The following is a 24017-nucleotide window of genomic DNA, read 5'->3' as shown; positions in this document are numbered from 1 at the left end:
AGAGTAAGTTACCTCTTTCCATGGGTTTGAGCCCCTTATCTGTGGGCAACGCAATGCCATGTTAGATATCTATTTTACACTTACTGAGTTCCGTAGGTTACGCAGACTGAAATGGGAACTTAGATGTCTATAGCAAGATTTGGTTGCCCAGTTATGTGGCTTGTTAGCTAGGCATGTCTTTATGCAGTGGAATCCTGCCCAGTAGCGCACACGTAGACACCTGAATTTAGATACCTTAATCTGGAGCTGAATCGCACCCAGAATTAACAGCAACCACACAGTTGCAGTTTTTCTTTAGGAGAGTTTAAGTGCAAGAGACTGAAGAGTACATGGGATATTGTCTGGTTGAAAATTCTTCATCTGTTCATCCCAGTACTGGATGGTAGTTGTGGACTGTGGGAATTAGGATGATGGTAGCGAGAGGATGGCTGATATTAACTGCAACATGACATCCTTTCACAGCTGGACCTCCCCTGGCCCATCCTCTGTGGACGATCACAGACTGTGAAAGATAGACTGAAAAGATCAGGAAACACAGTAGGTAGACTTGAGGACAGTTTCTTTGGAGTTGTAAGGATCTTTCTGGCTCAGGAGATGGGAATCTGCTGCTGTCTCACTGAGCGAGCCAGAAGTGAAGGAAGTTGGACAGCTCACATCTATCATGTCTGAGCCAGCTGGTGATTGCCTGGTGCCGGGAGAGCACAGCCTGTCCTCAGAGGGACTCCAGCCAAGGTCAGCGAGAGACTGGAGCTAGTGTATGAAGCAAGACAGTTTTTAAAAAAGGCACAGTGGAGTTATTTAAGGTTATGTGGTCATGCTATGTTGAAGTCAGCAATTTTCTACACATTCACAGTAAAATCAAGGTGACTATAGCCATGATATAAATTAGCCAGGTTTTAAGGTTAGTGGATACAGCTGGCAGTATATGGATATAATGAATGTCTGTCTGTTGGCATTCTACTGTTGAAAAACATTTCCAATCTTAAGATAACACAGTTGCAAGAAAAGGCAGAGGGTAAGAAAGATAACTGTCTGTCAAGACTCTTAAGAGGAGACATAACATTTTAAAATTTTGTCCAGGGCTTCAGAAGTCTTTCTTTTAGTACTATAGCTGCAAGTGGTTTTTTTTTTTAATGAATATGGAAGTTTCCTGTTTTCACAGATAGGAATCCCTGAATTGTTTCTGTTCAGACAATCTCTGATCATGGAAACTTTTAATTCTTTAAATTTGATTCCCACTGCATGCCACATGGCCTGTCCGGTAATCATTGACTCCTGAAACAACTTAGAAGTGTCCTTTGTTTTTCATGAAATTTTTTTAAGAGATTAACCTGCTTTATGCTAAATGGCAGACTGTTCCCTTAACTCATGTTTCATACTGTCAGTCATTATAATTTAGTATTTGTCATCTTCTTTGACAAATCCTTTCTAGGTTTGTCTCTGCAACAAATCTTTATCAGTATTACTCCCTTTTGTCAGTCTTTTGGGCTGATGATTCTCAGCTTACAAAACCTGATGTACTTCACTGCTTCTTCAAATTAGAAATTCATTTCTACAGCCAGATTAATTCAGAAGTAGCCTTTTGGGTTACAGACCTCTCTTCCAGCCATGTGCTTGAGTAGTGGCCTTTCTTGTGACACAGACCACTCGACCACAGCAGGAGTTGCATCCTTGCTAGTCCTTCTTTGCATGTAGAATTATGCTGAAATCTGCCCTGAAAAGTGTTGGTGCGCAAAGTAAACATATTGGGCTTATCTACTTCACTGACTCATACGGTGTCTGTGTTCCTATGCATAATCCCAAAGAAAGGCTTATATTTTTAGCTCTGCATATAACTTCTGATTCACACTGAAATGTGCTGATGATTCTGCAGCCAGGCTGTGGCTGGTCCTGCACAAATGCATAGCGTGGAAGCTAAACTCATGCTTTTTCTGCTCTTCTAATTTTGTCTAAAACTAGTTTCAGTTACCAAATTTGCCAGGTCATCTAAATGAATAAAGAAGACAGAGTGATTGGCAGGACCTCTCTACAGCAGCCAGAAAGAGTGGACCAATAAGAAGGAACAAATACCACCTACCGAGGAAGTATATTGGAACACATTCTTCGAGTTTTGTTCTGCTGATGCCCCAAGAAAGACTGGCCAAATCATCATCATTAATTTGAAAAGTCATGTTGATACAAAGGGAAACATTGCTGTCTACTCTGTGCTTCTGTACAACATAATCCTAAGGTTCTTGGGTAAAACTTCACTTTTGTTAGTGAAGTTACATATTGTGAGGCAGTGTTTCTGAAACTACTGTGTCTATAAAAGATACTTGATATTTTTCCTGACGACATTCTCAATATACAGAACTGTTCTGTCTTGTCTTTTTTTTTTTTTTAAGAAAACTAGTGGTTTTGGGGCATCTTCAAGACTGAACTAGAAAACTGAAAACAGAAATTATTTCAGAAATGGTAATCAATTTACTTTCTTGAAATCAGTCCCCTTTACAATTTATGTAGTCAGATGTGCAAAACTTTAGGCCCTCCGCATCAAATAACAAAAAATGTTGAAAATCTTGATGTTTTTCTTGAGAACCAAGAGCTCTGTGAACAAGCTTAGCAATGAAATAGGAGTCTGCTTTACCTAAATGGTTTGTAGGTGTTTTTGTAGGAGTATTTTTTCTTCCTGACAAGCTTCCAAATCATCTTAAAAAGACTATATCTGTTTCCTACTGTCACTATATACAGCAATCTTTTCACATCCTCTTAAGTATATTCTTAGGATAATGGTGAGGGGAATTGTATCTATTTTATATTTTAAAAGTACAAGGTGTTCCAGGGAAACACCTGCAGTCAGCTAGCTTGATTAGCCTGTTACTCACATTACTCTAGAACAAAAGTCACTGTTGTCTTCTGTAGGTGTTATTTAAAATTGTCTCAAGAAGGCAATGAGAATTAAGTATCTTAATGTTTTATCACTTATTTTTTTTACCTTATGTTTTGCTTTGGGAATGAACATTTTGTGAAAATGTCCATGTACTTATTTATTTACATTTTATTCCTTCATTTTATTTACCTGTTTCAGTGTGTTTCCCTTGCAAAATATTAACAAAAGAAACGCACATTTGATTTAAATGGGGAACAGAATTTCATTGTGAATGCTTATTTTCTAATGCAAAATAATATTAGAGTGGTAGACTCTTTAATCATGCAGTAAAAGATGAATTTATACTATCCCAAATATCTGTCTTGGCAGATATTGGAACTAATTTGTAAATACTTCCTAAGTTAATGTCCAAGTCACATGGAAATGGAGATTTGGACTGGACTGACAAAGATAAGCAGCTCTGAGTCACACAGACCAATCACCAGGGAAAATATATTGTCAGCAACAGTAATTACAGCAGGTAATTGTGTCATTTACCCTGTTACAGACCAGTAGATATGATGAATTTGGAACATACTAGCTGTCACACAGTGTTAACTGTGATGTTCAGGGTTTGGAAACCTGTAGTGGAATCTTTTAATGACGGCGCATTTTAAAAAAAGAAGATAATGGTTTCACACTGTTCAAAGCAGGCATAAATGGCTAGTTCTTTTCAAGATAAGAGAACTGATATCTGGAAATGTGGAGGTCCATCAAAAGTAATCTGTTTTAATTTTTTCCTGTGTTTTTAATAAGTTTGGAGTGTGCACATGCTTGGTAAGAAGAATTTATTACCTTGTTCCTAGCATTTCAGAAGGTGGAAATGGATGTAGAATTCAACTTAACTTCTGTCTACATCATTTTAATGTTTGGGATGTAAATAAAGAATGTGATTGTTGGTAGCCTGAACAGATATTCCAGTCTGCTTTGAATACCCTGTGTTTATTCACTTAGTATACCTTCCATGGAGTGGGCTTCATCTTAGTTTGAAGTCCTCCAAAGTTGTTCAGAGCATCTCAGCTTAAATCCTAACTTTTCCAAAGAGAAGACATGTAAAGGAAGTAGGATTGCAAACGTGAAGTCATCCTGGGTTGACAGTAGTATTTGGAACATGGAATATCTGGTCAAAGTTTGCTTTTTTGTTAACTCTGTGGTTTGATTCTAAGTTCATATTTTGAGTATTTGAGACCTGAACAATACTGAAGACTTAACGTCATCCATGGTTCTGCTTGTTAGAGCAATTCATGGTGTTCTTAAATAGGACGGCAATTTGGTGGCAGAATTTTTCAGATGTCTTATCAAAAATAACTATGATTTTCACAGGAGCCCCTGGAATGAGTTGGCAAACCCTGGTCACAATGGTATCCCAAAAAGAAAAGAGGGCCTCCAACTGTCTCTAGAGAGCTTTGAGTTTGTCTGTATTTTATCAAACCAACTTTCGCCAGTCACTGATTGCTGAGGCATCTTTTTCCTGTCCCTTTGTATATCCATCCTTCTGTTAACTCTGTACTGAAAAGTTGTTGTTCAGAGGTGTTTTTGTGGAGCCCTCTGGATATGTAGATGGTCTGTAAGTTGTTACTAGTGAAATATGAGAACAGGCAGCAAGTTAGGACCCTCAGCAACAGTTGGAGAGCAACTTCCCTGCTTTCTTTGTATAACTGAATATGTGTAGGATGGAGGTCAGATATCCAACTTGTGTAACAGGGAGCCTTTTAGTAAGGAAATGGTAAATTAAAAGGGTTGGCATTAGGACAAGAAGTAAAACACTTTTCAGTTGGCTGAGGAAATTGGAGTAGCATATTTACAGCTCTAGTCTGGCTATTTTACTAGCAATAAAGTAGGGAGCGCTTCTATAGATGTAGAATTTGCTATCACTGTCACTTTTGACAACATAATAGAAGATTTTGAAAGCATCGGTTTATTGTAAGTGCCTGGGAGGTTTCATGTACAATACAAGTTGGAATTTAAAAAGATTTACCTAGGAATAAATAATGCATCTGGCTAGATTAAAAAAAAATAAAATAAGAAGATGAATTTATGCAGAAAGTCTACATGATGAAATACCTTTTAAAAGATAGAAACCTTATTTTAAAATGTCAATGGTAAAAGAGATAAGATATTAAGAGATCAGTTTGAATTAAGGCAAGAAAGAAGTGAGTGACAAGGTCACAGACCTTATGTCTAGTCTGAAATCTCTTAAGGTGGGATTTTCAAAATAATTTTGCATTTGCATTACAGTTCTGCCATTGAAATCAGTGGGAGTTACAGATTTTCCTTTAGGGGAAACAGTTAGGCCTATGCTAAGTGCTTTAGAAAAATCCTTCCCTTAAACTTTTCTGTTCAAGAAGGCATATAGAAAATGGGAGACATGAAGGAAAGTGGAGATAAATTGAAGCTTTTTTAACTTTATCTGTCATACTAAATATTCTTCAATATATTTACTCTCCTAACTGGTTGAAAAGTGTAAAAATTCACAGGATGTTACATGAAGTAACGCTGATTAATATTACAATAGAAGCCTCCATGAGAGGAATGTGAGTATTTCACAAAAATGTCTTGTTCCATATTGGTAATCACAATTACAACACACATTTTGAAGATGGTGAAACTTCAGTGGTTTAAGAAAATTTAAATGATTTGCTGAAAAACTGTGAAGGAAGATGGAGGGAGTAATGGTAGGCCTGCCCTGAAATATGTATTTTACCCATCAACTTGTCTGTTGTTGAGAGCAAGATTATCTTTATCTTCCCTGAGTTCCAGGAGATCTTGGCACAGACTTCTTGGTGTGCAGATACCACAGGAAGGGTGCGCTGGTCAACATTCAATTTGTGTGTTAGGCCTTTCAAGTTGAGTCCTGCAGGAGAGTATACCCTTCTTAGAGCCATAAAATACATACAGAATTTGGAATTACTAGTGGACAATTTAAAGGGACTTATAGCTAACAGTTATCTATTCCTCAGTCTAGGAGGAAAACCCAGAACAAGAATAACCAAAAAATAAAGAAAAGAGATTTTATGCAAAGAAAAAAGTCTTAAAGTCAAAGTAAAAGGTTAGGAAAAAAAGTATACGCCTCTTGTAGGCTTTGTTGTGTGAAATAGTTTTCTTTAGATGAAAGTCTGTTGTGAAATAAAACGTAAAATTGAAAATCTTCTTAGAATAAGTTTTCAAAAACCTAGTGTTTACTAGGATTAGAATGTCCCGTATTTTTTTGAGTTATATTTGCATATAAATATGCAGTATTTTTCTAAGGATTTTTGGTCCCAGGATCTTTCTTGTGTTCTCCAAATTGGTAAAGAACAGCGCACATGTTAAAAGTTTTGATTCTCCTAGAGAGAAAAGAACTTCATGACTGGAAATGAAAGGTATTTTAGGGATGGATTTCATCATCACATTCAGTGTCAGGATTTGTCTTTTTGTGAAACAAATTATACCAGTTCCAAAAGCCCAGCTCAGTCCATGCCTGTCTTGAGTCTCGTCAGAACTACAGCCTCCTCGAAGCTTTGTTCAAAGACCTGCTAGCCTCACAGGCAGATGCAAGGAGAGCAAGTGCTTGTTCATTCTCTTGATCAAGTGTTTTTCAGCTGCTTTTAATCCTGCATTAATAATTGTCTATAATATAGATTCCCTGGTATATCTTCCTGGTAGTATAACTAAGATGCAATGCCAGAGCTTTCTCATAGTGGATATGAAAAGGAACACTGGGTTTTGGCTGCATCCCCAAGTGGGTTTTCTTCCTAAGGTTTCATTACAGTTTTCTTGTTTTTCCTTTTTTTATCATCTTAACACCAAATATAGAACAAGTAAATAAGCTAATAGATAAAAGAGAGAAGTAGACATCTGGATGAGACAATGGCAGCTGTTGTCCCTGAAGAACAACAATGGACTAAGTAATTACAGACAGAAACAGCATTTCAGAAAGCAGGATGGTCGCTAAACAGACCTTGGAAATAGAACGTGCACATGCTAGAGCTATTTTTATTATCAAAATAATTAAGAGAAAAAAGTAGGAAAATTCTGGACATAGATCTACAGAAATTGTTGTTTGTGGCTGCACTGAAGAAGGAATTGAAAGTGAGGACCAAGAGCAGCATGGATATATGGGAGTGGATGAAGGTGAAAATCAATCAAGTAACAGGATTAGCAGTGAATAGGCTATTGTAGGGAGACCTGGCTTTTCATATCCCCAGCTTTGAACTGAGGACAGCTGCTGGTGGTCATTAATTAATGATTAATGACTTCAGCATAAACTAAGGGTAAACTGTGTGATGGTAAATCTATGGGTAATTAAAGCATGGGTTCCATTTTGCAATTGAATTAAGGAATATATCTATAGAAAAATGAATTGGGGCATACTTGAATTGGGGAATATCAACCAAAAAATTTAACATAAATATATGGAAAACATAGAATCATAGTATCATAGAATTGTTTAGGTTGGAAAAGACCTCTAAGATCATTGAGTCCAACTGTAAACCTAGCACTGCCAAGTCCACCACTAAACCATGTCCCTAAGCACCATATCTACACGTCTTTTAAATACCTCCAGGGATGATGACTCAACCACTTCCCTGGGCAGCCTCTTCCAATGCTTGATAACCCTTTCGGTGAAGAAATTTTTCCTAATATCCAATCTAAACCTGCCCTGGCGCAACTTGAGGCCGTTTCCTATCGTCATATCGCTTGTAATCTGGGAGAAGAGACCAACACCCTCCTCACTATAACCTCCTTTCAGGTACTTGTATACAGCAATAAGGTTTCCTCTGAGCCTCCTTTTCTGCAGACTAAACAACTCCAGTTCCCTCAGCCACTCCTCATAAGACTTGTTTTCCAGACCCTTCACCAGCTTTGTTGCCCTTCTTTGGGCACGCTCCAGCAAATAGCATAATTCAATAAATTTACAGCATTTGCTCTTTGAAAATAGTGTCCACATACTGAGACTTTAAGTAAACCTGCCAATTAGAGTTTTAACTAGTTAATATGAAGTCTTAAAGAAATTAACCATCTGTCATTTCCCAAGTGATCTTAATGGAATAAGTCTTCCAAGCTACCCATATAATTACTACCAATTTTTGTCTTGTACATGAACTACATGAGAGGAGAAAAGCTTGTAATAAGATAAACTGTAAGTGGGCATTTAAGTGAGTTGGCTTTTGATAATTCAAGTAACTTTTATCTGTTGTCTCTGCCATGTCATATGGCCAGCTGGTCACCACAGTTCTATAGGTCTATACCAAATCAATGGGAAGGAGACAGGAGGTCAAAAGTAATTTGAGTTCAAGAATGTAGATGCATCGAAAGGTGAAAATACCTAATATGTTCTCTTTATTTAAATTATTTTAATTTAATCCTGGTCCACAAGTTCCTCACTCAGAAATGAATATCTGTTGCATTGTGTTACAACATTAGAATTGGAGGGGTGTATTTTGTTTATATTTTTGGGAACTTTTATGCATTTCTCTGCCTTAAGTGTGATCTCAGCTCTTATTTTCCAATGTTGGTAATGGATAGTTCAGGAAAACGGCCAGCGTAATATTCTTTACCCATAAGTAAGTGACGCAACTCAGTCATCATTCCTTTGTGCAGTTGGATTGGATTCTGTTTGTTGTTTATTTTTTTCTTAGACATTTGCAGAATTTGGATGCGCAAGGCAAATATGGGGAAGGCTTGCAGTATGCAAGTAGGAAATTCTATATGGACTTTATTTTTAATCATGAAACACACAATAGGAAGGATAGGGGCTGATGTTGCATAGTGCTAGAATAATGAGGAGGAGGCAGGTGACACACCTTGTGGACAGCATGTTAAATTTTACTAAGTTCTGCAAGAATCTCTGCACAGATAATAAAGTTGGTAAGACAGATGCCCAGCGGTCATTGCATTGACATACATCACAGGATCTAGTGGATCCTGATCAGTTTATGCCAGCAGTCTCTCTCCCTAGGATACAGCACTTCACCCTAGATATCCTTCTGAAGTAAAAACATTTTTGTCAAGCAAAATATATGGAATATTCTGGAGCAGTATTTCAAAATGAACCAAAGTAAAATAAAGTATGTCACCCTTACTGTATGTGTATGTATATATATATGTCTGTATGTGTGTATATATTTGTGTGTGTATACAAACAATTTGCTGCACACCCAAATGTACATAAGTGAATTAATTGCATCGTCACATAATTTTTTGCATCTCTAAGTCACATGTGTCATAAGAACTATTTAATGGAACATTCATACACACTTACTGTTACTGTTGTTATTATCATGGAGCAATAGCAAATTTTGGAGTTGAAAATTTTTTTCTATCTAGAAAGACCTCATTCCAGAGATAGTTTAGTCAATATAAATATTGTATTTAAAACTGCAGTTGATTCCCAGAACAAGGTTTTTATGAATTTAGCATAGAGTCCTGGACAGTGCAAAATGGAATTTAGATAAATTAGATAATAAAGCTTTAGAAGTAATCATTGAAACCAGTGCATTTGGTCTTTATAGAAGATATGTATGCAAAATCAGGTTTGTTAATCATTAAAATCTGTCTGCAAAAGTGATTTTTATTTCTTTGCCTCTGTAATACCATTGTATGTGGCCTGTCCCCATCTTCATTATGGTGTGCAGTGAAATAAGTATAGAACTTCTGTTAAGTGTAAGTCACATGATTTCTAAAGATGCTTGAAATAAATGGCCTTGGTGTTGCTTCTTGCAGCATCAGAAATATATTTGGGCAGTACTGACATTTCTAATTAATGCAAATAATGTTTCTGTACTGGTTTTTGAACTTAAAAAACATATTAATGGTTCTCTTTCAACGATTCCTTTATAAATTGCTTTTTTACTTCTTCATAATGCAAGGTCCTATTTGCTTCTACAGTTCCTGGTTTGATATTTAAGATTGCTGAACTCAGTCTCTGCAATGTCCTCCTTATTTAAGGTGACTTTCCAAGTGTTTGATTGAAAAAAGAAACCAAAATGATAAGCATAAATTAATGAAGAATTATTAACAGAGCCCCACCTTTTTATTACAAATAAGTACTTCTGTCTTTAATAAAGCTGGACAGTCTACCTTGTTATTAACAGAGAATTCTGGTAGAAGCTGTTTCTGATGGTCTTGTTAAATTGGTGTGGATAGTGTGCCATGTGCTTGTAAAGTGAATGTAGTAACATGCTTACATACAGGATTTTTTTTGGGTGTAGTTTAACCATTTGTAATCAGTCCATAAAAGAGCCCGTCCTGAAGTGTAGGCTGACTGCTCTGTTAGGTGTCACTACAAGAAGGAATATGAAGCAGCACTATGTTTAAATGGTTTTAAGTGTGCTATTGAAGTTAAGCTCAGATGATACAGAGCAACAAATCTAGATGGATTGTAAAACATCCTGGTTATTTTTTTGCTGATTTTTTCCATTCCTATAATTTTAAAATCTCTGCTCCTTTAATTGAATCATAAAATTTCCTGTTACTCTGAGACATTTTCCTCCTAAAAAGTGACATGTAAACTTCAATCCAAGAATCATTTATCAGACCTATGAATTTTTCATGAGTCACGAATATTTGATTTAAATAAAAATAGACCTGAAGTTTGGGCAGATAACCACAGAAGTAGAACTGCTGGCTGTTTTCATACAGTTTGGGTTATGTGCTGGACCCTCTTCCTGAAATGTTAGCAAGCATCCTCCATGAACTTTCTTACAGGAGGATAAGAAACACTGAAGCTTCTTACATAGAGCAGGAAATGAGGCATGTTATCTTTGAATCCAAGCCCCATTACTTAGCTGACAGAAAGTTAATTTTATTCATACTGTGCGCTTTAAGAAAAATCCATCTTAAAAGACTCAGTAGTTTTTCTTAGCCCAGAGAGTAAATGTTAGGAAGGCACACTCAAGTGTGACAGTCATCTTTTTATATGAAGGGCATACACCTGTACAAAAAGTCTTCAAGACCCTGGTACTGCAAGGTGTTATAAATATGGTTAATACCTTGTTTTACTGGAATACCAATAGCACGTTTGCTTGGTATTCTGGCATAGAGGCCAGAGCACTCGCCCTGCCTGTGGATGCCTTGATGGGCTTTCAGAGCTGCTCCAGCCGTTCACGTAGAGCCATTCCTCTCAGTGTGACAATCTGTGATCACCTGCTTTCTTCTAATATACTCTTATCCCTAGTAAAGAGCTGCCATATGTGCCAGGGATGCGTTTGCATTCCTAAGGCATGGGTGGATGGCTGCGCTTCCTCACTGAGGATGCTTAATTTGTCAGATTCAGTGATTTGAGTAGTGTTTACCAGCGCAATGTATTGTTGTATAGATCCTATCTCCTGAGATACCAAGATAATGGCTTTGCAAGATATTTTGGCCTGCTGAGTGCAGAACGTTTCACACATTTCCATAGTTATTTTCCTGTTGTATGTTATACAGAACCTTCAAAAATGAGAAAATAATGTATATTTAATATTTAAATGGCATACCATATTTAAATAATATTATAATATTAACACAAACTAAGAAAGCCAGGATATTATTACAGTACAGATAACACTTTTAACCTAATTTGCATAGTCATTACTTTATTTTTCTTTTATTTTATGGGCTGATTTAGCATAAATGCTGTTTCAGCCAGCACGAGAGATTTTACTATGTTAGGAGGTCAGAGGCAAATATTGTAACTCGATTTTAGAGGGGCTGGATCATTTGGTGAACAATAACAATTTCAGTTATTCATGCTGAGAGCAAAGTAATTAAATCTCGTGCTTCAGGCCAGAGGCCTGCAGCCCCTGCTCTGCTGCATCCAGCAAGGGACTCAGCTCAGTAAGTGCCTCGTTGCTGAGGGTTGAGGAGAGCGTTCTTGGTGATATGAGACACATAAGTCCTTGTTTAGAAGAGGGATAGTAGGTTAGTGTTATTAAAAACCAAACACTCAACAACAACAACAAACCCACCAAAAAAAAAAAATCTAAACCTGTGTAGTGTTTAAAATTGATTAGTTACATTGTGGTGAATTTTTTCCCCCTTTTAAACAACAGGCATTTGCCATTACTAGAGGACAATTTACATCTATTGATGGATTAGAGATGTGCCATTCTGCCAGTTCTATACTCCTAGAGTTTATGGCAAGTATCGAAATAGCAAGTTGAACATTTCCACAGTGATTTGAAAATGTTAAGAAATTAATTTTTCTGACAGCTCTGTGGGGTATGTGCAGACTCCAGCTCTTTATTTGTAAAGGGGAAGATACAGAGCACTGTGACATACCCAAAACCGGGGAAGAAAGAGCATCCAATTCCAGTTTTAAGACTTGTGTCAGATAGACAGAACTGGCATCAGCTTCACTAATAAAATTTGCTAAAACCTGGGCAGAACGATGGCTATGAAAATAGCCATATGAAACACAGTCCATGTGTGCTAACTGAAATTAGGTGCCTTTATGTTCCCCAAACAGTCAGTTTTCCTGAAATACAAATTTCAGGGGTCTGAAATTATTTATGGAGAGATGAATAATGTTGATTTAAAGAAAATACACGAAATATTTCCAGAAGATGTAAACATTTCATTTTGATGCCTACAGACTAAGATACTGCATTTTGAAAATAGTAGAGCATTTAATGGTTGGACTCGATGGTCTTAAAGGTCCTTTCCAACCAAAACGATTCTATGATCCTACGATTCTATGTAGCATTTTGAAATGACACTTTAGAGCATCTTATTTTGAAATTGCATTTCCCATTTCTTAACAATCACAAACTAAACCTAAACACTAGTACAATACTTTTTGGTTTCAGATTAAACAGTGCATTGCAAGTTAACACAAAATCACAGAATCACAGAATCAACCAGGTTGGAAGAGACCTCAGGGATCATCGAGTCCAACCGTTGCCCTGACACCACCCTCTCAACTAGATCATGGCACTAAGTGCCATGTCCAGTCTTTTCTTAAACACATCCAGAGATGGTGACTCCACCACCTCCCTGGGCAGCCCATTCCAATGTCTAATAACCCTTTCTGAAAAGAAATTCTTCCTAATGTCCAACCTAAACCTCCCCTGGTGAAGCTTGAGGCTATGTCCTCTTGTCCTATCACTAGTTGCCCGGGAGAAGAGGCCAGACTTTTCATTTATTCCCAAAAGAAGTATTTCCCAGTATGTGTAAGTCTAGTCACCGTACTGAGGAGTCTCATCCATCGCACTCTGGTGCTAGGACATACCATGCCAAAAGTCACTTGAACATCAGGCAGACCTTTGTTTTTGGGTTATTTATTTCATCTAAATGAAATGCAGTGTACATTCTGAAGGGAAGGAAAACACGGGCTACGTTTTGAAGTCCTGCCTTCTGCTAACCAAATCTTTTGCAGCTTAGAGCATGTGTCTCGCACCATTAGTCAGCTTTCTGAAGGAAACCCTATGAATCCTGCATAAGATAAACCTGCATGAATAAATTATACAGTAGAACTAGCATATGGATTTTCAGCATGTTAGCCAGCTCTTTGGCAAATGTTTGCGAGAACACTGTAGCCCACATAGAAAGCGTAATAATGGTGGCTCCCTGTTAATGAAAGTGGAATTATGCTGCAGCACAGTTATCACATACTAGTATGTGCTAAAAATACATACCCTGGCTAGCCCATGGTTACATGTTCACATAGCCCTATTGTCAGTAACTACTACTGTCTTTATCTCTTTTTAACGTGGAAACCTCTACAAAGCTTTTATTTTCTTGTGTTTTAAAAATTCAGGAGCATCCCATTCTTGTTTCCCATTTCAGAGCATGACGAATGTATAACAAACCAGCACAACTGTGATGAGAACGCGCTCTGTTTCAACACCGTGGGTGGGCACAACTGCGTCTGCAAGCCAGGTTACACAGGCAATGGTACCATCTGCAAAGGTAAGCCGCTGAAAAACCCGGGGTTCGGCGGTCTTTGAACTGGATGAGATGCTTTTTCATAGCTGATGCAAGTCTGGTCACGTACCTTGAAGAAGACACATAAAACGCTAGGCTAGGCATTTAGGTCCAGCACCTGCAAGATCTTCATAAGCAGGTATGCACCGACTTTGCATTTGGCAGAGTTCACACTAATTTGAGGATGATGCGTACATAGATTAGTATGCTCTAAAATTTGAAATTAATTATGTTTCATTTCTGTGTCAAGTTAACAGTTTATATATATGCTATACCATTCAAGGAAGCCCACAGTTACCATCAAAGTTACAGCTGTGAAAACATTGTCAGATCTACATTATCTGTGGTCAGTCACTTGCTGTTTTGCTTGGATGAACTGGAAGTTGTTTGGTAGCCTGTATCTTTTTATTGCAATGAGAAAAGCACTAGAATGCATGCACAAAAGCTTTGCTACACATGAGGTGGTGCCTTGTTTTCTAGCATTCTTGTTCACTGGTAAACATTAGAAGTTATACTTCTAGTCTTAGAAAGACACTTTCCCAGAGATACAATGCTGTTTGTATTTCTGTTGCATTTCACATCAGAGGAAATGATACTTGGTACTTGGGCCCAAATCCTTCGAAGTCCTCAGGCACCAAGCCAAAGATTTAGAGGATGTTTGAAAAGAAAAGTAGTGTAGCTGTAGGGGAACTGGCTCAGACACGAGAAGTGGTCCAGCTGCAGCAACAACATACCCAGCATTCCTTAAAATTGCGCCTCAGGCCTCTTGATCTTTTAGGTATGAGAATCGGAGGGGCCAGAGTTAACATTGGTAATATCCCATAGATAGCTTATGCTGCTGTGTATTATCAAGGCTAAGCAACCTCAAATTTCCTTAATTGCTAAGCCTGATTAAGATCTTAGCACTAGTTCTTTCTTCACCTAAGTCACAGTATGATTTTTCTAACTATTCCTAACATAAACGAGCTCTCCATAAAACACGGCAGCCTAGTCTGCTTCCAGTCAGACGCATGGGTAAGAGGGAGAGATATCAGCAAATACGCCCTTTTATGGTGTGCTCCCTCCTCTGGGGAATGGGAAGAAAGTCTCAGCCTGAGGAGGTTCAAACCCAGAGCTCCTCCTCTCAGAAGAGAGCTCTGTCTGCGCAGCTCACTCCTGTGGTGTGCTTGGGAGTATTCCCCAATCCTTCTGCTGGAGGTGTATCAGCTTACAAAAAGGTAACTGAGATTTCTTTGGGTCAAGGAGAAGGTGGATAAACCTAGAGCACCACATTTGGCTCTTCTGTTCCCTGAATAAGAGCTCTGACTGCAGGTCTGACATTTCAGAGGGCATCTGGCCCCACTGTGAAAGAACACCCCTCCCTTCCTCCCTTTTCAATATTGAAAAGACAGTCTGCCAGAGAAGGCTCTAAGCCTGTGTATCCCCATCTGAGAAATGTACTTCTCTGCGGCCCTGGCTTGGATGCCCGTGTCCTTCATAGAGACCTGGATACTCCTCTTGTCCCCATGCCTTTGGCAGCTTTTGATGCACTGGTGCCAGCTGTGCTCCTGTGCACTGTGTCATCCTGCACTGGGAAGCTTAGATGTCTCACTCAGGGCTGCGGGTCTCATGCCACAAGGCTGGTGCTTGGAAACTGAGAGCTGGAAAGCTCAAATCGATAACACTCATGTTCTCCCTCAGATGAGCCTCATCAGTGGTGCTGTTACACAGAGCAGCTGCAAACCAAAGCCTGGCATCTCCGGTGGCTGGTTACAAGTGCAGGGCTAGACCAGTGCCCTGGAGCAACTCTTTATGTTGGTGATAACCTCCATCTGTCGAGTTTCACCTACAGTTTCTTGTGACCAGAGCATTTCTGATTCCATATTGCAAATGCAATCAGAGCAATTAACAGCTGCTGCATTTTCCGTCAGAGCTGGTTGCATTTCTGTGTCCGCAGAAGGGACTCTTTTAAAACATACACATATTCACAACTCTATCTGGAGAATGCTGCACCAAAATATGTAAGCACGGCTTCTCAGATTGCAGTGTGCCAAAGAACAAATCCAGGGATTGACTTCAAGCTGTAGGTAGTAAAGTTTTTAAGTTTCAGAATCCCTTGAGACAAAATTACTATTTTTATTGTTTCAATCTAATTGCTTAATCAAGGAATAAGGTAGCCAGACAATTTAGTGTTCAGTTGTGCCTATTATGCCCAGGCCTTTATTTGGGCAGCAGAGAAGACCAGCGCTGCCCTAGGAAGAGTCTGTTCCTAGGGAAGGTGCTGCCTTTCACTGCTTCACAGTGCATTCGAAGGAGCACATATGTGAGCTGTTGTCTTCAGATGATTTACTCTAATCTCCTTCTGTAGCTTGTCAGCCCATCTGGCCAGGGAGGCAGGGGGGCCATAAACCATCTCTTTGTGACCTCTATCCTTAGGAGAAGGCAGTCTCTGTGCTCAGTGCCGCAGGGACCGTGTTTCGTGTGAGCCTGCCAGCAGCCCGTGGCCGCCTGCGTGGTTGCTGAGTGTTGTTCTGTTACCCATATATTGTGATTTTGCATTTTGCAGCATTTTGCAAAGACGGGTGTAGGAACGGAGGAGCCTGTATTGCTTCCAATGTGTGTGCCTGCCCACAAGGCTTCACTGGGCCCAGCTGTGAAAGTGGTAAGGTTATAACTGAATTTACGATGAAGGTAATACAAGGAGGATGTTTGAGGTAATCCAAGAATAAAGGATTATTTAAGTGTGTGCCCTGAAAGAGGAAGCTGCTACTAAAAAGTTACTCACTTTTCTTATATGAATCTCAAGAGAATATATTACAGCAGTTCTAATTAGAAGCACATGGACTGCAAAAATGAGAACATGAATTAAGACGTCTTGGGTTTTGATGTTTCATAATTAATAAGATTATTATAGACTTGCTTTTCACCTCAATTGGCTTTTGGTATCTCCTATAAATCACAGATAATCTGACATCTAGAAATAAATTCCAATAATTGATTACTTCTGTGCGGTAAATGTGTGGCTTGTTCAGTAGCCCACCTTCCCTTGCACCCTTATTTGAAGACTTCTGATTAACTCAACTTTCTTTACTCAATGTTAAGGTAGGTTTCAGTGTTCCTACTGCTTTTACCTTCTTTCGCAGGCATTCCTTTTTCTTCCTGCTACCCCCCAGGTTGGCAGTACCACAAAGCTTTGATTTAGACCTTTATTTTTTAAGTCTTGGATCTAGTCAAATTATATTGCGCAGCAGAGTATGCAGAATGTTAATACTTAACATCTCAAGTGCCTGTAAATAATTTCTCAAAGTTCAAATGAATAGTTTCAGCACCTTTATTTATTGCTGCAGAATTTTAAAATGCATTCTAACCGTACATGCCCCCAGGAAGTAAAGGGAGAAAGCTCGCTTAGATTAATTGGCTTCAGTATGCCTAATAAAAGGGCAGTCTGCCACCTATGATTGACTATTGTTGCTGTTCTATATTGCCTTCAATAAATCTTCCAAACAGAGGAAAGGAGGTCATTTGAGCAAGTATTGCTTTCATCTGACTTGTAAACATGTCCAATTTAATGAAAAACACAGACTGATCTGAATTCTATATTATCTGGTCCATTTGAGAGGTGAGAAATGTGCTTGTTTTCATTCTTCTGTATTTGAACGGATATTACCACAGTGCACAAGAGGGATGCAGTGTGAAAAGCAGTATCCTGATTGTTCATCTGTTTCTAGGAAAATGTCAAAAGAGCAAGTTTTCAAGAATTCCTCACTGTTTCATAGACTGCAAACAATGTGGTACAGGATACCAAGGTCTCTTCAATGTAACACTGTTGTGGTTTTGCTTGGAACAAATTGTGTGCTAAGATAATGCTCAATTATCGAAACAGTTACTTTGTTTTAGTAATATTTTTCTTATATGTTCCTTGCAGCATTCTGCTGTTATCAACTAAATATAACATGTATAGTTTCAAGGCCCACATTCATCTTTTCCAGCTTTATACTCCTATCTGAAGTGTGTAGACTAGAAGCATATTTGCTTTAGCCTTCTTGGATAGTCAATATGAATAGCCACTATCAAAGAGAGATCTTACTGGCTTTTCTGAGTTGCCCCTGGAAGTCCTGTCTCTGCTCCGATCTTTAGAGGAGAATCCAGGGACACTGTTCCCAATTCAGAAAGTTCAGGCACCCTAAGCTAACTTAACTTAAGTTAGGTAACTTAAGCTAAGCTAACTTAAGTTAGCTGAAGTGCATTCAGCCCCATATGTCCTTCGAAAGCAGCTGGGCTGCTGGCCTAACTGCCCATCCTTTCTGCCCTTCAGGAAACATGTAGAAGGGCAGGCAGAGACTTGGACTAGATCTGATGCCTTTCTGAACAACTGATCTCAATATTTAACATAAGGTTAGTACGCTAGTTACCTGATATCTCATAGCTAGTGATACTGTTATGATTTGGAGCCAGTTTGCCACCCCAAACCAGTTTCGTAGGTAAGCTTTGCAAGGAGAAGCCCCTCTCTCCTGGTGGACCTCCACTGGACATCATATTTCTAATTACTGTTGAAATAAGTAATAATGCTAGAGATCAGCCACAGGGCTACAGGTCTGGCCACCTCATTTGGGTATTAATGTGCAAGAGTAGGATTGTAATCTGCTTGCACATGGCTTTGAAACATACAGTCTGAAATACCATCAGAGTGGCAAATGTAAGAGCTATCCTGTTGATAAAGAGCAAAAGCTGGTGTGTTCTGAGACTACATTGTCAGAAAAATGGTGCTGCATACAGCCATAAAAGAAAACCTGAGCTTCAGACAGTACATATTCACTCCCAGTGAATGCAACAGAGTTTCCTGAAGGCACTTCTCATTAGGCTTGAAGTGATTCAAGACATTCATACTACAAATAATTTATGCTGGAAGCTTCCCTTTTTGAACAGTCACTTTATCTACAAAGGTGATGTAATCTTTTCTAGGCACACATCTTTAGTTGCAATCACATAGAAGGAAGGAGGAGGATTGATGTAAAGATGCCAAATCTATTTTTAAATAGCATGTTACTTATTTCTGTTTATGCTACATATATTTAAAAACTGCTTATTGAAGAATCTTGGCATTTTTAACTTAAAATAAAACATATAGTTTTATGGAATTGTCAGCAGCTGCTGAACCTATGAATTAATTAACAGGAGATTGAATCCACACCCCAGCAATAACCTGGAAAATACAATCAGCAGTTCTTACTGTTTCCTTCTGTAAAAGTTGGTTTAATAGGTCTGTTTAAATCATTTTTCAGAATCATAGAAAGGATGAGGTTAGAAGGAACCTCTGGAGATCATCTTGTCTAATCCGCCTGCTCAGAGCAGGGTCAAATAGAGCTGGTTTCTCAGGGCTGCACCCAGTTGGATTTGGAGTGTTTTCAGGGTTGGAGAATCCACAAGCTCTCTGAGCAACCAATTCCAGTGTTCAATCACCTTCACAGTAAAAAAAAAAATATTCTCGTTACTTTCAAATGCAATTTCCCATCCCCCTAGTCCCTTTCCTGGGCATGACTGAGAAATGTCTTGCTTCCCCCAACACTGTCAGGTATTTATACAGATTGATAAAATCCCCCTCAGCCTTTTCATTTCCAGGCTGAACATCTCAGCTCTATCAGCCTCTCCTTATATGACAGATGCTCTGGTCCCTTAATCATCTTCACAGCACTGCACTGGATTTGCTCCATGTCTCTCTTGTACTGGGGAGCCCAGCACTGGACCCAGCACCCCAGATGTGATCTCAGCCACATGAAATAGAGGGGAAGGATCCCCTCCCTTGACCTGCTGGCAATGCTCTTCCTAATGCAGCCCAGGAGGCTGCTGGCGTTCTTTGCTGCAAGGGCACATTGTTGGCTCATGTTCAACTTGGTGTCCACCAGGACCTCCAGAGCCTTTTCTGCAGAGCTGCTTTCCCACTGGCTGATCCCCAACCTATACTGGTGCCTGCAGTCGTTCCTTAATAACTGTAGGACTTGGCATTTCCCTCTGAACTTGGTGACATTCCCTTTGGCCCATTTCTCCAGCCTATTGAGGTCCCTTTGAATGGCAGCACAACTACCTGATGCAGGAACCCTTCCTCCAAATTTTGTATCCTCTGCAAACATACTGAGGGTTCACTCTGCCTTATTGTCCAGATGTTAAACAGTACTTTCCCAGTATCCAGGATTTGCCCAGGCCTACACCACTAAGTGACTAGCCTCCCACTGGATGTTGTATGGCTGATCACAGCCCTCAGAGCCCAACCATTCAGCAAGTTTTCAATCCACCTCACTGTCCATTTATTTAGCCTGTGCTTTTTAGCCTGTATGAGGATTCTGTGTTATGACAACATCAAAAGCCTTACTCAAGATAAACAACATCCACTGCTCTCTTCCCATTCACCAACCTAGTCATCTTATTGTAGAAGGCTATCAGGTTGGTCAGGCATGATTTCAAATCAGTGCTGACTATTCCCAGTCACCTTCTTGTCCTTAATATGTTTGGAAATGGTATCCAGGAGAATACCATCAGCTTCCCAGGGATGGAGGTGAGGCTGACTGATCTGTAGTTCCCTGGATCCTTGCCCTTCTCAAAGACAGAAGGGACATTTGCTTTTTTCCAGTTCTCACGAGGTTCTCTCAGACACCATGACCTTTCAAAGATAATTGAGGTTGGCCTCACAATGACATCAGCCAGCTCCCTCCACACTTCTGGGAGCATCCCATCAGGTTTGATCGATCTGTGTTTTTTTCCAATTTATTTAGATATTGATCCTCCTCCACCAAGGGTAAGTTTTTCTTGCTCCAGACTTTCCCACTGGTCTTGGCAACCTGGGACTCCTAAAGGCAAAACTTACCAGTAAAGACCAAGGTGAAGAAGTCATTGGATACCTCACTGTTTTCCATGTCCTTTCCAAAACCCATCCCTGCACACTCGATCAGTGTCTCTATATTCCTCCCAAAGCCTGAGAGGGATGATGCCGTCCACGCTGAGGTCCTGCCTGTGGAGCCAGGCTCATGTTGTAGAACAGGCCATCGATCGACAACAAGAATAAACCAGAGCTGAAATAACTGCGATTGTTGGTGTCCAGAGCATTCCCCTAAATTTTTGATGAGGCTGAGATGTGGCAAAGACCTGGCCTGTTTCCTTGGTGCCTGTGTTGGTTGGGGAGATGTACTGTTCCTTGTGATAGGACTAACAGCTCCTCCAAGCCTTTCAACTGAGCGGAGAGGAGTGGAGGCAGTGACTGACAGGGCACTGCTGAGTAGGAAGCAGATAGCCTAGCCTGCTTGTGATAGGAGAGGTCAGAATTCTTCTGATAAAATTATCCTGAGATTGAAACGTGGTTTCAAGGCAAGCCCATTCACCCAGAACTCAAAGCAGCTTTCCCAGTTCTGGTGGATTAGTATCACAGAATCACAGAATCAAACAGGTTGGAAGAGACCTCAGGGATCATCGAGTCCAACCATTGCCCTGACACCACCCTGTCGACTAGACCATGGCACTAAGTGCCATGTCCAGTCTTTTCTTAAACACATCCAGAGATGGTGACTCCACCACCTCCCTGGGCAGCCCATTCCAATGCCTAATAACCCTTTCTGAAAAGAAATTCTTCCTAATGTCCAACCTGAACCTCCCCTGGCGAAGCTTGAGGCTGTGTCCTCTTGTCTTATTGCTAGTTGCCCAGGAGAAGAGGCCAACTCCCACTTCACTACAACCTCCCTTCAGGTAGTTGTAGACGGCAATAAGGTCACCTCTGAGCCTCCTCTTCTCCAGGCTAAACAACCCCAGCTCCCTCAGCCGTTCCTCGTAGGTCATACCCTCCAGACCCTTCACCAGCTTGGTCGCCCTCCTCTGGACTCCCTCCAACACCTCAACATCTTTCTTGAAGTGCGGGGCCCAGAACTGGACACAGTATTCAAGGTGCGGCCTCACCAGTGCTGAGTAGAGAGGGACGATCACTTCCCTAGACCGGCTGGCTACACTATTCCTAATAGAGGCCAGGATGCCATTGGCCTTCTTGGCCACCTGGGCACACTGCTGGCTCATGTTTAGCCGGCTGTCGATCAGTACCCCCAGGTCTCTTTCCACCGGGCCGCTTTCTAACCACTTCCTGTAGAGCTGCATGGGGTTGTTGTGGCCGAAGTGTAAGACCCGGCACTTGTTCTTGTTGAACCTCATGCCGTTGGTCTCGGCCCATCTATCTAACCTGTCCAGATCCCTCTGTAGGGCCTTCCTACCCTCCAGCAGATCGACACTCCCACCCAGCTTTGGTGTCATCTGCAAATTTGCTGAGGGTGCACTCAATCCCTACGTCTAGATCATCTATAAAGATATTGAACAGCACCGGCCCCAGAACTGAGCCCTGGGGAACACTGCTAGTGACCGGGCGCCAGTTGGACTTTGCCCCATTCACCACCACTCTCTGGGCTCTGCCATCCAGCCAGTTTTTAACCCATTTAAGAGTCCACCCATCCAAGCCCCGGGCAGCCAGTTTGTCTAGGAGGATGCTGTGGGAGACAGTGTCGAATGCCTTACTGAAGTCTAGATAGACTACATCCACAGCCCTGCCCTCATCTACTAAGCGGGTCACTTTGTCATAGAAAGAGACCAGGTTGGTCGAGCAGGACCTGCCTTTCATGAATCCATGTTGGCTGGCCCCGATGCCCTGATTGTCCTGCATGTGCAGTGTAATGGCACTCAGGATGATCTGTTCCATCACCTTGTGAAGAAAAGGGGAAGTTGAAGGTGCGGCTCACGGGTGCTGGGCAACGGTTCCAGAGTAACGAGACAATCTCAATATGAGTATGGAAGTTCTCCGTTTAATCATTGCATGTACAGGATATATATAGTCTTTAAGCAGAGAGCACGCTGATCACGCACCAAAGCCCGCATTTCCATTGGTTAAGCCTTGCTGTCCACGCGTCCTACTAGCATATATGATTGGTTTACAAATTTAGATACACAGAGCAGTGAGCACCCCCTCCCCTTTTCCTGTTCCTCTTATCTGTCTGTTGCAGCTGCCAAGTTCCTGTTTTACAGTGTTCAAGGAGAGTCCAAGGTGACTTGCTCTGGGCCTAACTCTTGCTCAAAGCCTGGGTTGCTCAGACTGCTCAGTGGCATGAAATCATGCCCCTTCTCACTCAACCAAGCCTCTACAACCTTGCCTGGCACCGAGGTCAGGCTGACAGGCCTATAGTTCCCTGGATCATCCTTCTGACCCTTCTTGTAGATGGGCGTTACATTTGCTAATTTCCAGTCAGCTGGAACTTTTCCAGTTAACCAGGACTGCCGGTAGACAATAGAGAGTGGTTTGGCAAGTTCATTTGCCAGTTCCTTCATTACTCTGGGGTGAATCCCATCCAGGCCCATAGCCTTGTGGGTGTCCAACTGGCACAGCAGGTCACTAACCATCTCCTCCTGGATTACGGGAGGTTCACACAGCCAAGAAGTACCAGAAGCTTGCTTGTGTTTACGGGCACAGCTGTAACTCTTTTCACCTGTCAGCTGCCATGGAAAGGCTATGTCAGATTCCTAAACTCAATGCAGCTTTTGGAAAGAGAAGTGAAGCTCTGTGTAATTAAGCACAGTAATAGGTTTCATAACATTTTTTGCTTCCAAATGGGTGCCTCTGGGATGTCAGTAGGAGATGCATCTCTCTCAGGAACATAAGATGGAGAATCAACTACTAATACTAGTGAGGTGTTTCCATGAGAAGAAGTATTCACTGTGGAGTGCCTTGCAGTTAACACAGCTATTGCAACACCTTAGAATGATCTGTTGGAAGCCTTTTAGATTAATCATGGCCCATGTCCTGTGGAAATGGTTCAGTGGAGTGAGGAAGCAGATGTAAGAATCATGTGCAGATATATCAACCTCCAGCACCTTTTTCTTTAATTGGTAATAGGACATAAAAATGCGGCGTGTGAGAATTCCTATTTCTCTTCCCAAAGGATGTGGGTTGAGGCATTGTTAATGTTGGGGATGCATTCACAGAATCACGCAGAATCAATCAGGCTGGAAGAGACCTCTGGGATCATCGAGTCCAACCATTGCCCTGACACCACCATGACAACTAGACCATGGCTCTAAGTGCCATGTCCAGTCTTTTCTTAAGCTTCATTGGCTTAGGGAGGGGTTTATGTGTTAAAAAACATTAAAAGACTGCCTTCTGCAGTGTAGAGAGCTGAGACTACCAAGAGAATCTAAAAATATTTGCACCTGTTAAACTTTTTCAAAA

At 40.6% G+C, this 24017-nt stretch overlaps 1 protein-coding gene across 1 annotated transcript in view; it reads left to right on the top strand.

The window, feature by feature from the left end:
* Positions 1–24017, top strand: part of NELL2 (neural EGFL like 2) — a 160950-nt gene that overhangs the window by 101351 nt on the left and 35582 nt on the right. Inside the window, exons 13-14 of the mRNA XM_068401726.1 lie at positions 13658–13780; positions 16341–16436. Of these exons, the coding sequence (XP_068257827.1) occupies positions 13658–13780; positions 16341–16436 (219 nt within the window). The remainder of the gene's footprint in view (positions 1–13657; positions 13781–16340; positions 16437–24017) is intronic.

The sequence above is a fragment of the Nyctibius grandis genome, chromosome 5 (genome assembly GCF_013368605.1).
Source record: "Nyctibius grandis isolate bNycGra1 chromosome 5, bNycGra1.pri, whole genome shotgun sequence".
NCBI lineage: Eukaryota > Metazoa > Chordata > Aves > Nyctibiiformes > Nyctibiidae > Nyctibius > Nyctibius grandis.
The sequence above is the reverse complement of the archived record's forward strand: the minus strand, read 5'-3'. Positions and strand labels throughout refer to the sequence as shown.